Source organism: Taurulus bubalis, assembly GCF_910589615.1.
Source record: "Taurulus bubalis genome assembly, chromosome: 14".
NCBI lineage: Eukaryota > Metazoa > Chordata > Actinopteri > Perciformes > Cottidae > Taurulus > Taurulus bubalis.
The window spans coordinates 17,797,699-17,813,665 of record NC_136602.1 but is presented as its reverse complement, the minus strand read 5'-3'; the positions used below and the strand labels follow the sequence as shown (position 1 = coordinate 17,813,665).

Here is a 15,967-nt window from a genome sequence, read left to right as displayed (position 1 = left end):
AGGCTGTTTACAGTAGACAGAGAACATGTCTTTGTGTGTCTGTCATTGCGATTCAAACGTTATAAATCAAAGGGTGGCCTGTGTTAACTAAAGCACAAGTGGGTCAAGACGTCATTGCAGACACCGCAGGTTTGTTGTAGTAATGATTGCGACACAACAGCCATATCTGAATTAGGATAGCCAGCCAGAGGAAGTCTTACATTGGCTGGAACATGAACTAAATACGAGAGCAAGCCCAGTCCTTGCTCTGTGCCGAGGCGATGGGATGGGATGGAGGAGGTGAATGAGGCCTCCATGTAAACAGAAGAATGTTGTACCTCCCACGAGGGCAGCATCACATTTAGCTGCTGCTGCTGCTGCCACACTCAAGCAGGTTCAATCTGATCAAGTGGGAACATGTGATCATACAGCGACCTCTGAGGCAAGGTGTTACGCCCCCTGAGGTGACGGGCCAGAAGTATGAGGTTACTATTGAAAATGCAATGTAGAAATACACCTGTTTTTTTTCTTCTTCCATTTTGTGGCTAGAAGATCCCCAGTTGACTCAAGGAAGTATTGCCAGGTTTGGCTTTGAATTTGTGTTGGACTGGTAGATACAATTTGACCTGCTATTGTGAAAACAATATTACCAAACAAGTAATAAAGTACTAACAAAGTGAAAAAGATAATCATACAAAATGAAATAGGCTTTGTTGTGTCCCCTCACTCATTGTATTTATTGAGAATGTTTTGATTGTATTTAGTCGTCATGAGGGATAAAGGAGGATCTACTTAGCTTAGATCAGATTTACATCATCATCATCATTGACATTTAAATGTGTGTATGGTCTAACATCACTCTTTGTGGGTTGTAATAGCTTATTCATCCAAAATTGTATTTCTGTTTATTTGATACAGATATATAGCTTTGCATGCTTATGATGTGTTTTCTATTGAGCATGTAACGGTTTTATGGTTTTACGCAGGCTTTTTTATTAAATTGAGTGGTTTTTGAGTTATGTTTGGGCTGGAAACTGGCAATCTGATCTGGCAACTGTCCAGAAGTGTCGGTGTGGAGAATCATAACCTCAACTGTACTGAGGTGCCCTTGAGCAAGGCAGTTTACCTTCAACTGCGTTAGGGAGTTTGTATAAAGAAATGTCAATGGGTCGTAGGCATTATTGCATTTCTATGCCCAATAATTGTAACTGCTGGAGTGCAATCATACATACAATAACCATATTTCATCTTCTAATCATGGGGTAGTGAAATAAAACCTCTATTCTCCAGATCAAATTCTGTTGGCCGTAAGCTAAATATGAAGCTAGAGCAAGCAACATGTTAGCCTAGCTTAGCAAGACTGGAAACTGGGAAAACAGCTAGCCTGGCTCTATGACAAAATCTGCTCCTCTAAAGCTCACTAACTAACACTTCATATTTTCTTTGTTTAATTTCTACAGAAAGTGAAGTGTAAAACAGCATTTTGTGGTTTTAAGGAAGGTTATGTTCATCAATCAGCGCCATCACTTGGCCGGGCACAGTCACTTACTGTAGCGCCGTCTCCGCAGGTCGCCTCACAACCTCGAGGTGACCACAGAACCCAGGAATTCACTGAGCCTAGCCAAGAAATGGTCTGGCACATGACCTCGCTCAAAACCACAATGTGTTGTTTTTGCGCATTTTGGCTTTTTTACGAATTATAAAACGTTTTTAGACCAGCTTTAAAAAGTGATGGTGGGCCGATATTTTTTTTTACATTTGGATACAGCCAGTTTGCCCCTGTATCTAGTCTTTGTGCTAATATTAATAATCCCTTTTAATCTTTTCATCAAACGACAAAGTGCATTTCACAAAAATATTGAACCATTCCTTTGAAACTTAAGAAAGATATCGTACTGTATCGCAAGAGTGAAAGCGCACATTGGTATAAAGCGTCACAGTCCTGCCAGGCTGGTGAACATAAGTATCCAGCGTATTAAAATGAATTGTTGCTGTTATCAGTTATTTCCATGCAGTTATTTATTGCAGCTTCTAGCTTTACATAAAGTGTGCATGAGGTGCTTGTTGTGTCTTGAAGTGTATGATCTCTCATCTAATGATATTATTTTGTGAGTGAATGCACACCACAAACCAACCTTTCGTGTTAAGGTGAAATTAATATAGCTGCAGTTGGCAATGATAGGACTTTCCCTAATGCAGCTCTACATATTTATCTGACATTCATGAGCACTGACATGATTTTTCCACAGTGTTGTGCTTTGACAGGCAGATGGATCACTGCTGCACAGTCAGGACTACAATTTGTCCTTGCGGGGGGAAAAAGCTGAGGCTGGGAACAAGCTGGGACAGATACATCTCCAGTGCAGGAGACCGACCTGCAGCCGCTTCACTGGATAACGCAAACTACCAAACTGATCTGTCATACACCTGCGAGGAAATCTAAACCGGGATGTAGAGCAACTTCTAGCGCAAAAATACTGCAAAAGAAACCTTTGTTCAGGGACTCTGTTCCTCTGAAGTGTCATTTAAGGACGGCATGAAGTCATTGTAGGACGAAATAAAATGGACAAAAAATGACAATAATTTCAGACCTCTTGATTTGTGTTCTCAGTGTGAGCCTGTAAATGCCTCCTTCTCCAAGCAGTGAAACGTGGATTAAATGATATCCTTTGACAAACACTGTAGGGAGTTTCCGTTACAGAAGATAATAGACACACACACACACACACACACACACACACACACACACACACACACACACACACACACGCCCTTGCCAACACAATAAATCTGTGTAGGTGTTGTATGTCTTGCATACAATACTTTAGATAAGGCATGTGTGGTATAGCACAGCTCCAGCTGCCTCTGCAGTGCCAACATGCTTTACGGTTCACCAAACTGAGCATCTCCTGGATCTCATTTCTGATGGGTGGGGCAACACATCAAACAAACTGTTGACCATGAAACACTATGTGAAAAATAAGCAAAGGGATTGGCACAGCTACTTCAAAAGATGAAAGCATCCATGCAGAGGCCTCAGTCACTTTCAAACCCAGCAAGCAGCTCAGACAGGTCACATAGTTTGAGGAATTAATGCACAACTCAATAGCATTCTCTCGACTGTGGATTACATGCACAAAACAACCGTAACTAAGATCACAAGGCCAAGCAGTGTTGTGCAAAATCTGCTGGACTGCTGTTGCAGTGAAATGAACATTTTCAGCTCCTGCATGCAGGCAAATTCCCGGTGTTTTTTAATGCGTAAGAACTAGAAATCTGATAATACATGATAAAAATCACACCTGGCAGGAGTGTCACAGGTATACGGTGGTGAAAAGGCAAACAGGATGTACAGTAGCTGTCTGTGCCTGTTTCAAAGGACAGCACACAATGGGTTCTCCAAGCAGGGAAAACCACACACCTGTGACACCCAGTTGTGAGGTGGCCCACTGTCTTAGAAGGGTTTGAAGGCAGTTGTTGATAAGCACTGATAACGCACTGAAATTCACGTTATTATTTCCAGCTTTTCCATCAGTAATGGTGAACTTTAGGCCCATGCACCGTCACGCCAAAACACAAGGTCTGTATTTTAATCCTCCTCCATTTCAGCGGCACCCACATTCCTTGTCTGGGGTGGCCAGTGTAAATGCAAAGAGGGTAAGCGCAAGGGGACTGAGGCTTATTTGAGTTTCATGATTCAGGACCTATAGAACTCGGTTTAATTTAACAGTGTTCCTATCGGTGATGGCACACCAGCAGCAAGACAGTCTTTACCTTCACCCAGTGCCAGAGTGTTAACTCCCAGCATTCACAGGTGTCAACAATGTACTGTAAGCATGTGAGATGTACCAAGTGTTGCAGCAACAAGCACGCTAAAAACCATAGGAGAGATCAGACGCAGAGGAAAGCCAACATGTCTCTACAAGGTCATTTCTGTACCCTTTTGGGCTGGGGCTGCTGGGACAGTATTTGTTTATCAAGCACAGAACAGGCTGAATTACTTTAATTCTTGGCACCAGCTTGACTGCAAGCCAGAGCCTGTCGTCTGATGCTGGACATGTTGTAAAGAGACCACCTGTGCATAATCAGGCTCCTTCAAACCATACAGAAATATCAGGAAGCATACACAAATAATTGTAAAACATATTGTGCAAGAAATAAAAATAAAAGCTGAAGAATTCACCTCTCCAGTTTGTGGACTATTACACAGGCAAAATGAGTCATTTCAAAATAAAGGCTTGGGCAATACGCATAGAATTATAAATAAATAAAAGCTGAAGCACTTCCAAAAGATCATATTTTATAATCAGCACTGAGAGGCTGTAGGCTATGAATGATCATGGCTGAATTCATTCAGCTAAAAACTAAACTTCAGGAAGGAGGAGGGGGGTGTTAGAAAAAAGAGAAAGATTAGAAAAATAAACCGAAAGTAGCCTAAAACAAGCACTGAATGTTAGCAGCGCTGCGTTTATTTGGGCAGCCTGTCAAAAATTGCAAAACAAAAAAGTTAATGAAAAAAAAGTGGGAAAAAAACGGCAAAACCTCGCGTTGTGTTTGTTCAAATGTTTTACAGACCTGATTATTAAAAGTACTAAAATGTGTTTGCAATGGATATTAATGACACGCAATTACGCACAATAAATACAAAAAAAGAGTTGGTAATTAATTCGCGCCACACAGCAGCAAGCACAAAACCCCCACTGAATTGGAGCTCTCTGCTCAAAATCCTCATCCTCATAAAGGTAAACTTACCTGAGAAGGGAAATAATCCTCAGGGCGTTCAAATAAAGTAATATTCTGCGCAGTTCCCTTACTCTCTCATTGAGAAGCAGCGTTGGAGCAGCGGGCGTGAGTGCAGCGCTGAACTGTTCCACCTGGACTCTCACTCCTGCTGATCGGAGCGCTCATTAAACGAGGAGAACGGGACGGGGCCAGAGTTCCCCCTCTTTGCCCGTCCCACTTCAGGCACCAGCTCCTCACCCAGGAAGAAGATCCGTAACCCGGGGCCAGCAGAGAGGATGACAGCAACATGGCAGTGCAAGCATCCTTTTGTTTGCTTGACATGTTTTGTGTTTTTTTTATACAGAAGAAGCCAACACAGGTATTCATAGTTCCAGCATGCCCACGCAATGGATTTGCTTTCTGTTGGCACTTTAAGCTGCTTATTGTCCGTTATGTAAGGCAAGAAAACCGAGCAATGATTCTGGTTTTATGTTCTGCAACTCACTCATCTCATCACCTGACTGAGAATTAAATCAACTAAGAGCAGTGTGTAAACTCTCACCAGAGTAACCTCTCCTCCTCCACCAAACAGAGCAAACAAACACCTGTTTGAGAAACAGACGCCCCCCAACACACACACATTGTTAGTGAATGCAGATTGACACACAAGCTACTACTGTTATATACACTATATGGATGTGTATGTTGAAGCTGATTACCATTTTGATTTAAAGGGTTTAAGGGCTGCTGTAAAAGAGCTCATTGTGTGTGTGATTATGGTATTTGCAGAAAAGCAGAAACCACCTCAGGAAATCTTTTTTTTCTTTTTTTCCAAAGATTAAGCCTTTATGGCTCCAGTAGATTAATGCCTTGATGTTGCTAGAAAAAAAACGGATCAGGTGTTGTTTCAGGGTGACTCATTTCTCTTTCAACAGTCTTGTCAGCAGAAATGCATCCACCACACCCATGGAACAGTGGAATAGTTTCAAGATGTCTGTAAGCGCCCCTGCATCAACAGACAGTGAATGGAGACATCAAATGACACAATTATAGGCAAGTGGACAAAGGTAAGCCTGATATTTATCAGGGAACGGTGATTTCGTACGGGAGATCTGATGGCATGAGTGCCCTCAGGGCCAGTGGGAGAAATGGTAGAATGTTGTGCCATATCATGCTTCAGTTGAGCTGGGGGCAGTTCAGTGTTTCCAGATGTTATCTTACATCTGTCTCACTACATCACTGACTGCACATCCCACCAGCTGGAGATATTCAGGAGAAGTAATGCGATGCTCCACGCTTCATGTCGCTGTTACCAATTTGGATTGATTGAATTGAATGATTGCTTTAAAAAAGATGGAGATGAAAACTCTTGTTCCATGCGTGAAATCAGATTCAGAAAACAATTTCAGAACATTGGTTACACATAAAGTTTATTAACACGGGTAAGACCAAAAAATACAAAAAAATATTCTCTACCTCCCCGTGTAATTCAAGCATTGCTCCTCAGAACCTGTCACACCAGTACTGTGATGTTTCAATGTGTGAGGGCAGGTCCCTGTTGAAGACCTCCTGTGGGTCAGTTAGAGGAGTCTGAGGAGGGCTGTTTACCCCCGAGTCGCTGTCAGGACTGGATGCGGCGTAAGCCTCCAGCTTCTGGATGGGAAATGATGCAGGCGGGGGCGGGGCCTCAGCCTTGGGTTTGATGTTTTTAAAGTGCTGCAGATGCACCAGCTCCCTGCGCTCCCGTGTGCACGGCAGCAACACAGAGACGTCCTTGCGAAACTTCGAGCTCATGCCGAAGTAGATGAGCGGGTTGTAGAAGCTGGCAGACTTGGCGAAGAGACGGGTCATGATGCTGGTCGTGCTGGGCACATGGAAGCCCCAGGCCGACCACATCGACACCACTGCATATGGGGACCAGGCCATGATGAAAGCTGTGCAGATTACAATGGAAATCTGTGGAGGGACATAATGGAATACCGTGAGAGAAGGTTTATTACAGACAGAGCCCTTTTTAAGAAGATCTTTAAAGAGTCTCATTTTATTTTTCCAATCAAGTTTCTCCAATAAAAACCTCAGAAACAAACATTTTCTTTCCCTACCCTTGTGACATCTCTCTCCACCTTCCTTTGACGGCTGGTGAGAAAACCGTCAGCTGACATGGCATTAGCACTTTTCACTGTGTTGATAATGGAGACGTAGGAGAAGAGCATGATCATCACAGGGATGAAAAAGCTGAAGATGAGGATGGAGATTATGTAGGACTTGTGGATGGTGGAGTAATTGGCTTTGGACCAGTCCACCTCACAGGTGCCATAACCTCGATCTGAGAAACAGAAGACACAGAGGTTAGATCCATGTTTTTGAAATAAAGTCGTATACTCCTTTCTTCTGTGAGGACAGTGTGTGAGGACAGACCGGTGAAGCTGCCCCAGCCGAGCAGTGGAGCGACGGACCAAAACATCGCTCCGGTCCAAATGCAGATGAGCGATACGGCAATGGTGTTAAGGCTGATACAGTAAGCTGCAGAAACACACAGCGAGCACAATGAGTACAACATCATATTACCAGGTTATGGAACAGAGATTGTGATTGTTTGCAGTTTGAAAAGGTTAAATGTTTTGACTTTTGCAAATGCAGGGTGGAAAAAAGTGAGAGGCACTTAAAGATGCAGCATTCTTGACTTGTTATGAATGTCAAGACTGTGACATTTAATGGACAATGAGCTCTTTTCTTATATTAACAGCCTTTGCAAACATCTGCGACTGAAAAGAACCTCTGTTAACCAAGTACGCATATTGTGTTTAGGGCAAGAAAGAAAATCTATTTCTGATCAGCACTCCCACCTCTTATGTCAATATTCCACAAGAGGTGCAGTACAGTTTAAGACAGGTGGTTGGCGACACGCAGTTTCTTTGTTGCTGCGGGATAACTCGGCTTTGTCAGGATGAATTGCCTTGTATGGTTGCTCAGAGTCCTGCAAGTTTACCTTGCCTAGATTCTTTTAATTTGGACCTAAAACTATGTTGCATTGTATTTTCATAATCTGATTTACATCACTCTCTGTCGCTGTTTGCAGTAGTTGCAGCTGCACTCTGGCGCAAACACATTTCATGATATCCCACAGGCATCACCAATGTTCATAGTTTAACCACCAATGTAAAAGAAAAACACACATTTTACGATCAGACACAAACACACTGAAAACTCTTATGCCATGCTGACAACAGAGGCCGTTGCTCAACCTCATTTTCATACAATTAGGACATTCTTGAGCATCACTTACACCCGTAAATAGAAAATGTCACCTCTAGTTAACTTAATGACATGTTGGCGAGATGTAAATGAAATTGCTGGAGACAAGTAGTAGTAATTTCCCCAGCTGAAGTCAATAATAAGGTTTTATTAGCACTGAAACACACTTTTCCGTGAGATAAGAACTGCTGGAATGTGAGGCGGGCAAAGACGCTGGTCTGAAGCTTTCTTTTTGTTCTCTCGGTTGAATTCAGAAAGGTGAGATCTCACCTTTGTTTGGGTGACATCCCTTGATGTATCTGGTGATGCTGATAACGGTCAGTGTGTTGATACTCGCGAGGCCGAAGAGCAAAGTGAAGAAACCGTCTACCTAGAAGAAAACCGAGACAGGGGTTAGTGAATCATGTCCTGGAACGGTCTTTGAAGCCTTAGGGCTTAGATCCATTGCCTGTAAAATAGTTCCAAGCTTTTGTCTGTTGAGCTTGTTTTGCTTTGGACTGATAGAGATGCTACAGCTGAAAGACACTTCCTGTCTTACAGCCAATATGCTCCAGACCCAGAACATTTCCTCTGATGTGAGCTGCTGGCTTTGCTACTTGCACGATCAGAACTTAGGAATTTCGTTATAGCTGTTAATAGAGTTGACCTTGATTTCTACAAAAATCTGGTGGAGAAAATCGTTCAATGACTGCCAAATGCATTAAACCTTGAAGCTTTTTAGCATTCAGTCTGTTGTTTGAGAAGATGATCTTTTAATTACAGCTCCTACTCCTTAAAGGGAATTATGCTACTGTGTTTCAGTCTGGCTCCAACTGTGCAACACCCAGCTCCTTGCTGTGCCATTTCCAGGTGACATGGATCACTTGAGGTCCGTTACTGATTGCTTTCTTGATCTTCCTTAGTCCTAATCCTATTACAGTCAGTCATCACGTTCTTTCACCCTCACATTTGGCAGATTCTTAGTCTGCCAAAGTCTGAATGAGTATGATTGTAGTTCAGCAAATCTTTTACTTTTTAAAAGAATTTAGGACTATGGCTTCTTGAAATCTGATCATCTCACAGTATTAGCGGTTCACTTCTGGTGTCTGTCCTGGCTCACGAGAAAAGATGTTGGATCGTAGAACAGGTATCAGAAAAGTAATGATTTAAAAATCACTGTATTTTTGTATCACTGCTTTGACTCTGTACCTTCCTTTGCAACATCAAAGGGTCCCATAAGGCTGTGTCATAGTCAGTTGTCCTGTCCCACAGGGTGCAACACACTGGGATCTGGCTCGGCTTGCAACTGCTCATGTCTCATCACGCTCCATGCAGTAATCTGCAAATGCTCCTCGCATGCCTGTCTGCTTCACCTTCCTGTTTCTACCCTCCTCTATTTCTGTCTCCTCTTACTTTCCCCTTATTTACTTCTGACACTCTCCCAGAGGAAGGTGCAATGAGAGGGGCGTACTGCTGCTATGCCAATATTTCTCCTTCACCTGATAACCTGAGATTGGAGGCCTGAGAGATGAGATCATTCCAGTGGCTGTACTGGAGCATAACAGCAGATTTACAATATCTCTCTCACCCAGGTTCTGGGGTTCACACTTCTGAGAACGAGAGTGTTCTGGTTACACCTGCTTGTTTTCGTTTCCCTCACGGATATCACGGCTTCCCCCACAGCCTTGAGCAAGAAAAACACCCTGGACGAATTCCAAGCCAAAGTATGACAACTATTTAATTTCAAGCTGAGACTGTGAGGAGGAAAACATGGAAATTATCTTAAATTACACACAACAACTCATCTGTTCAGTAACATAGAAGCATGTGATCAAATCATGCAATCGTATCTGCAGTTCTATTTGTTTCGTGTTTGACAGGTGCCATGCTGCTCGAAGAGTTTCCCCATTTAAAGGCCTCCAGAGTGGTAATCTTATTATAGATTTAACCTCCAGCCCACATGGCTACTAGCATAATCCCTGACACACACACACACACACACACACACACACACACACACACACACACACACACACACACACACACACACACCACAGATTCTTTTAATGTACTTCATTAATTTGGCCATTTTCAACTGAACCATTAACTAATTGTTGATGCTGTAATTGGCAAAGCAATTTAAAATTTGGTTGGAAATGTATATATATATATATATATATATATATATATATATATATATATATATATATATATATATATATATATATATATATAAATAAGTTATTATTTCAAATAAAACCCTTTAAAATCAAGTATTGTCTTAATGTGGCTTTTACCTGGCAGGTCCAGATCCAGGTGATTACATACCCATCATCCTTGAATATATTGAAAATTTCTAGGATCCCTCTGGAGTAGCCAAATATGGAGATGCTCGCATCAGAGATGGCAAGATTTAAAGTGAGGAAATCTGTTGACTGAAGTGAGGCTCGCTGTCGGTACAGGACAAACATCACTAAACTGTTTCCAAACCAGGACAGCCATCCTACAGAGAAGCAAATATGCAGCATATTCAGTATATTTAGTGACTCACACATTATTTGGTATTAAGTCAAGTAAAGTAAATTATAAAAAACTAGAACAGAGTAGAGTTGTGTATAGTATAGTAAGATATGGTATAGTAGTAGATTTGTATAGAGTATACATGTGGATCACATTATTTTATGGTATGGTAAAATAAAGAGTAAAGAGTTGTGTGGATTATAGTAGCAAATGTGGAGTATTGTATCATAAAGTACAACAGATTAGAGTTATAGTATAGTAATATATCTTTAGTATATCAGAGTGTACAAACATCACACCATTTTAGCTTATTATAGCTTTGAAAAGTCTTTATTAGAATGTATTGTATTGTATTATATTGAATTACATTAAATTATAGTATAGTTTAGCATAAAATAGCATAATGCAGAATAGTAGACTAGAGTATTATTGTATCATCTGGAATTCTAACCACATATTTCTCAAGTTTAGTATAGCTATCGTATAGCATATAGTATTGTGGCATTTAGTGTAGTATAGTAACAATAGTAGAGTATAATAGAGTGAATAGTATAGCAAAGCACAGTCAATAGAGTGGGACATATTAGAGTTAAAGTGAGCAGACTACAGGGGTATAATATGTTTCTGACCTTTTCATTGTGTTAGCTGCTAAACTACTCAGTCAAATTGCATCATTATAGAACAGAGAGCAGAGTAGCAGTACTACTCTTTAGTTGGACAACAGTGGCAAAACGCCAAGAGATCCCTTGTATTTTTATAACTCAGTCTGTGTTACTCAAAACAGACGGACCACACTGCCTGTGTCAGCGGTGCACTGGCCTCTAGACTCATGAGGAACAACAGTGGTTTCTGTTTGTTGTTTCATCGACATTATAATGTTTTTCGACAGTCCAGTATATGATGGTTGACTTACCCAACACTAACAGATAGACTCCAATGAGAGTTTCTCCTTGTTCGGACAGAGGGGCGTCTGTATTCTGATTACTGAGGTTATTATTCCTCCATGGAATATTCACAACCTTCATAGGAAATTCCTTCAATGTTAATTCCATGGCAAGAGTTTTGATGCTAAGGCATGAATCCTAGATGTCCTCAATAGTAGCTCTGCTCTCCTCTGCTTTCAGTAGACACAACTGTGTTACACCAAAGGGGATGTCCAGTCAGTTAATTTTAAATCCAGCTTAGACGCAGTCACTAATACCTCCAAATGATTACACCTGTAATCCTGTCTATTTCTTAGCAACTAATCAGATAGAGATTTTGGGTGAAAATCCATTCTAGTCAGCCAGTCCACTAATGTAAATTATATTTGCGGGGATTTCCTCTAAGACTCATGTCTCACAAAGACGTCTTAGGCCCTCAGCAGAGTCCAAAATTACACCGATGCTTTAATTATTTATCATATTGCAAAGTATCTCCTTTGCGATCGTTCATTTATTTTCCTGCTGCAGATTAACATAAATATTTGTATGTGAATGCAATTGTGTTTAGCAGCAAACATGGAAGTTGGATGTTTGAATTTTTTCCTCAAGAATAACATTTAAAGTTAAACTCGATGTGCAATTCTCAGCCAAGCAGATTTGTAACATTCTGAGGATGTTAAAGTAAACAAAAAATATTGATGAAAACTAAGTCATTCACTCATTTGTGACATGAAATGTCCAAATTTGTTACATCTTAGCACATCTTACCATCAGCTAATTAAGTATTTATAAGGGCAGCTTACTAAAAATAATTGAAGAAATAAGGTATTATGAAGCTAAAGCCAGCAGCCAGTTAGCTTAGCTTAGCAAAAAGACTGGAAACCACTTCATACTGTACAAATATAAGAGCAGTATCAAGCTTCTCATTTAACTCTCTCCAAGAAAGCCAATCAGCGTATATTTCCCAAATGTTTATTCCAAACTTCACCAATATTGCTTGTTCAAATAAAGGCCCGACAGACCAGCATGGAGGAACATCTCGCCACGTTATATTGTCTGGAGCATCTCCTCTCCAGAGACATGTTCTAATGTTAACTAATAACTTATAAAATAACTAATAAAAAGGTTCAAGCAGGTGAGGACTTTGCAGTAGAGCACATTAATCTAAATGTACATAAGACCAGAAGTATCATATAAAGTATATAACTAAGGCTGCGTGAGCTAATGTGTGCACCGTCAAATTCACTGTGCTCTGGTATCAGTGTGAGAACATTTAGCACTTGAAGAGTGTGTGGAACCCTCCCATGTGATTTACAGTATTACATAATTTATTAGAAAAGAGTTTGGGGATTTCACTAAGGCATTCAGATTCAATTTGATTAATTTAAACCCTTTTGTTGTGTGCAAACTTACAATTGCACCACATCTCCCCTCCTCCACCTTTCTCCTTTTCACAGTGAGCTTCTCTGTGGCAACACATATACAGAAGGAGTAACCTGAAGCCCCCTCAGTCTGTGTTCAGATCACAGTGTGCACCTTGTTTTCCTCCTCTGGCCGCCACAGAGCTGCTCTGCTGGCCCTCAGGATGTGGAGGGAAGGGCCGCCGCCGCCGCTGCTGCCAGATGCCTTGGTGCTTCCGAGTCCTCCTCATCAAACCTTTTCTTTGAGCCTCTGAAAGCTAGTCCGGAGAGAGAGACGGAGCTGAGGAGAAAGTGAACCTCTGACCCCAACTGTCACAATTGCAAACACTAAACTCAGTCTTCGCTCGCCGAGATGCCATACGACACAGCTTCCGCTCTGCCGTGATCCCTGCGTATGCAGCCCAGACAGACTGAGAGGTTTTCTGATGCCTCTGTTGAGTCCTCTGGTCAAAGGGGATAATGTGATAAAGGTTGTGCGAGGCATCGTACAGGAACGTCACGGCACAACTCACAGTGCCAGATGTTGAGGTGCTAGTCTTTGATGCATGACAAGTGTTATTGTCTCTAATGTGAAGTCATGATATCCTCACACCTACAGTTGTTAGGAATGCCATCATTGTTCAGTGAAAGTGAGGAGAGTAGTCTGGCAGAAAGCGAGCAGCGCTTCTCGTGCTGTGAGTGTTGAGGACAGCTGCTACTGAGATGTTGCTGTTGCTAAGATAACAGGTCAAAGGCCAAGCAGAAAGCTGCACTCAGCAGGTGCTAAGGAGTGTGAAGGGCCGGACCATAGTCGTCCCGACATGTATGCTCTGTTTCTGGCTAACATCCATCTTTGCACAGTTTCACATGTGCAGATTGCAAAGCGAAGCAGGAACATGCACAGTACTGTGCAATGTTCAGTGGTTGCATCTTACAGGATGATATCAAGATTAGTGTAGCTGCTCTCTCTGTGTGTGTGTGTGTGTGTGTGTGTGTGTGTGTGTGTGTGTGTGTGTGTGTGTGTGTGTGTGTGTGTGTGTGTGTGTGTGTGTGTGTGTGTGTGTGTGTGTGTGTGTGAAGCTTGGCGGTCACAGTGCAGCCATAGTGGGCCACTGTATCATTAGGCTTATGATGATTACTCTCCTTCTGTGTGTCGAGCGAAGCCCGGGATGTGAGGTTAAAAGCTCACAATTTTCCAAACGGAAAATCACAGACACAGATACTATTATGAAGGTGTGTGTTAAAGCCTGTTAGCTGTCTGAGGGCAACAAAGCCTCTCTTCACAGAGGACATACACCAGGTCAAGAGACCAGTACAGGATCAGCCTAAAACGGTCTACACACTTTCTCTCTCCCTGTCACTAAACGAGACACACAGGCACTGCTTGTATTAAGGCTCCACGCAGTGTGGAGGTAAATGGCTTGCCTGTCATTTTTTGGGTCAATCTGTGCATGATATTGGTAAAGTTTGTCCTTCATAGCAGTAAAAAAAAAAAAAATCTATACTGCCTTTTAGTTCACAGCTATTTAAAGACGCAAGATTTTGGCCTCCAGCTGTCAAGAGGAAATTCGTGACAAAGTTTGTTCAAGGAGGTTTGTCAAAAGCTGGCCTTGTCTATGTGTTGCCTGGTGGACTTATGACCTCTAAACTTACGAAGCTCAAAGCAGCAAGATAAGATGATTTCATGTGAAAAGAAAAAAAGGAAAAAGGAACGTACGTTTTAAAGACATTCAGCTGGCTTGCTCGTGAAGATGGCATAGGTCCAGTAACGAAACCCTATAAACCACTTCTGCCTGCCCGCAGCATGTTCCCACCTCCTTCTCAGAGGGTTTGAATCTCTAAGGAGTGATACTGAATCTTAGAAGTGGGCCCAGCTCTTCATGTTACTGTGTAAGCTACATGATGCACATGCATGATGTTGCAGGTAAAACATTCAGGAAGGTCTACATTCCTTTGAGTTATTAAGTCAACAGATATCATTTGGATGATATGAATATTATACTTTATATGTGAGGTAAGACCTGGACAGTGTGAAACCCCCACTTGAGAGATTCATGTCTCTGAGATTTGTGAAAGGTTTGTAAAATCCCTCAGTGAAGCGCACATTCATGCAGTGACTTTACCACAAGTACAAAGACCGGACTGTTTTTCCTCTTTTCCCTGCTTCTTAACATTTCTTTGCCCTCTCAAGGCAAGAGGTTACTGCTTAAATATAATTACTTCAAATCAAGTGCATGGTGTTACAGAGCTTTTGTTTTGCTGTCCGGTTGAACTTCAACACAGGAAAAGAACACTTGATGTCATTAGTTTTATCTGCAACAACTATATTCAGTAGAAAGGAGCTGCACTGTTGTCTGGCATGCTTTTTTGCATTATGCCCCATGATAAACCCCATAGGAAAAGAATAGATGAATGGTTCAGTATGCATTTAAAAGCAAGTAGTGAACACAGGCTCTGTGTCGAGCCCAATGAGCGATGTGGATTGGTTTTGTGGTTCAAGATCTTTGGCTCTGAACCGCATTCAAACATTTATTTGGGCACTGTGTCCAGTTGGCAATTTCTCCTCCAGAGAGTTTGTCTAAGCAGGTAACTGATGCAAATAGGTTTTATTGACCATTCCCAAAGGGGTCTGCACATCAGTTTTGGACATGAGGGGATATTTTGTCAAAATAGGGATGCAAAAATGATAATTCGCAAATTCAACTCTAGATCCTGTCTGGCTATGGACATACTCAGGGATCTTTTCCAAAAGGAGAAATAAATCGCACACTCACACCTTCAGAGATTTCCAAGGATCTGTCATTGACATCCTTTCTGCATGCCCAACTGTTTAATGTCTGACAGACTGTGGCTTCTACTTCCACTGATGCTTACCTAGAGTAGCCAGCAGCCCTGCTTTTTTGCATCCGCCTCCTTGGCCCCCACTCCTTGGAGTGAAAGGTTCGTGCTCAGACACTGGACTCTGGGTTCTTTCCTCTGGCCTCCTTGGGATTGAGAAGATTAGTGGCCTCGCTCCTCTGAGAGCTACAGCTGCAGGAGCCTGACAAACTGACAACCTATCAGACTGCAGATCTCTATGGAGCCCACCTGTCCCTCAACCCGATGTGTTGTAACACATGGGCACCTCTGTAGATGGCAGAGAGGGGTAAACACTCTTTAAACTGTCAGTTAGGATCAAAGTCATCTCAA

General features: G+C 41.9%; 1 protein-coding gene across 1 annotated transcript; it reads right to left on the bottom strand.

The window, feature by feature from the left end:
• Positions 1–6,204: 6,204 nt before the first annotated feature.
• On the bottom strand, positions 6,205–11,507 carry LOC306746630 (opsin-5-like; the record flags this gene model as incomplete). Its single annotated transcript, XM_079229564.1, has 6 exons — positions 6,205–6,657; positions 6,804–7,027; positions 7,120–7,224; positions 8,227–8,326; positions 10,233–10,438; positions 11,369–11,507. 6 exons carry the CDS (start codon positions 11,505–11,507, stop codon positions 6,205–6,207), a joined length of 1,227 nt encoding a protein of 408 aa, XP_079085690.1.
• Between the last annotated feature and the right edge of the window lie 4,460 nt (positions 11,508–15,967).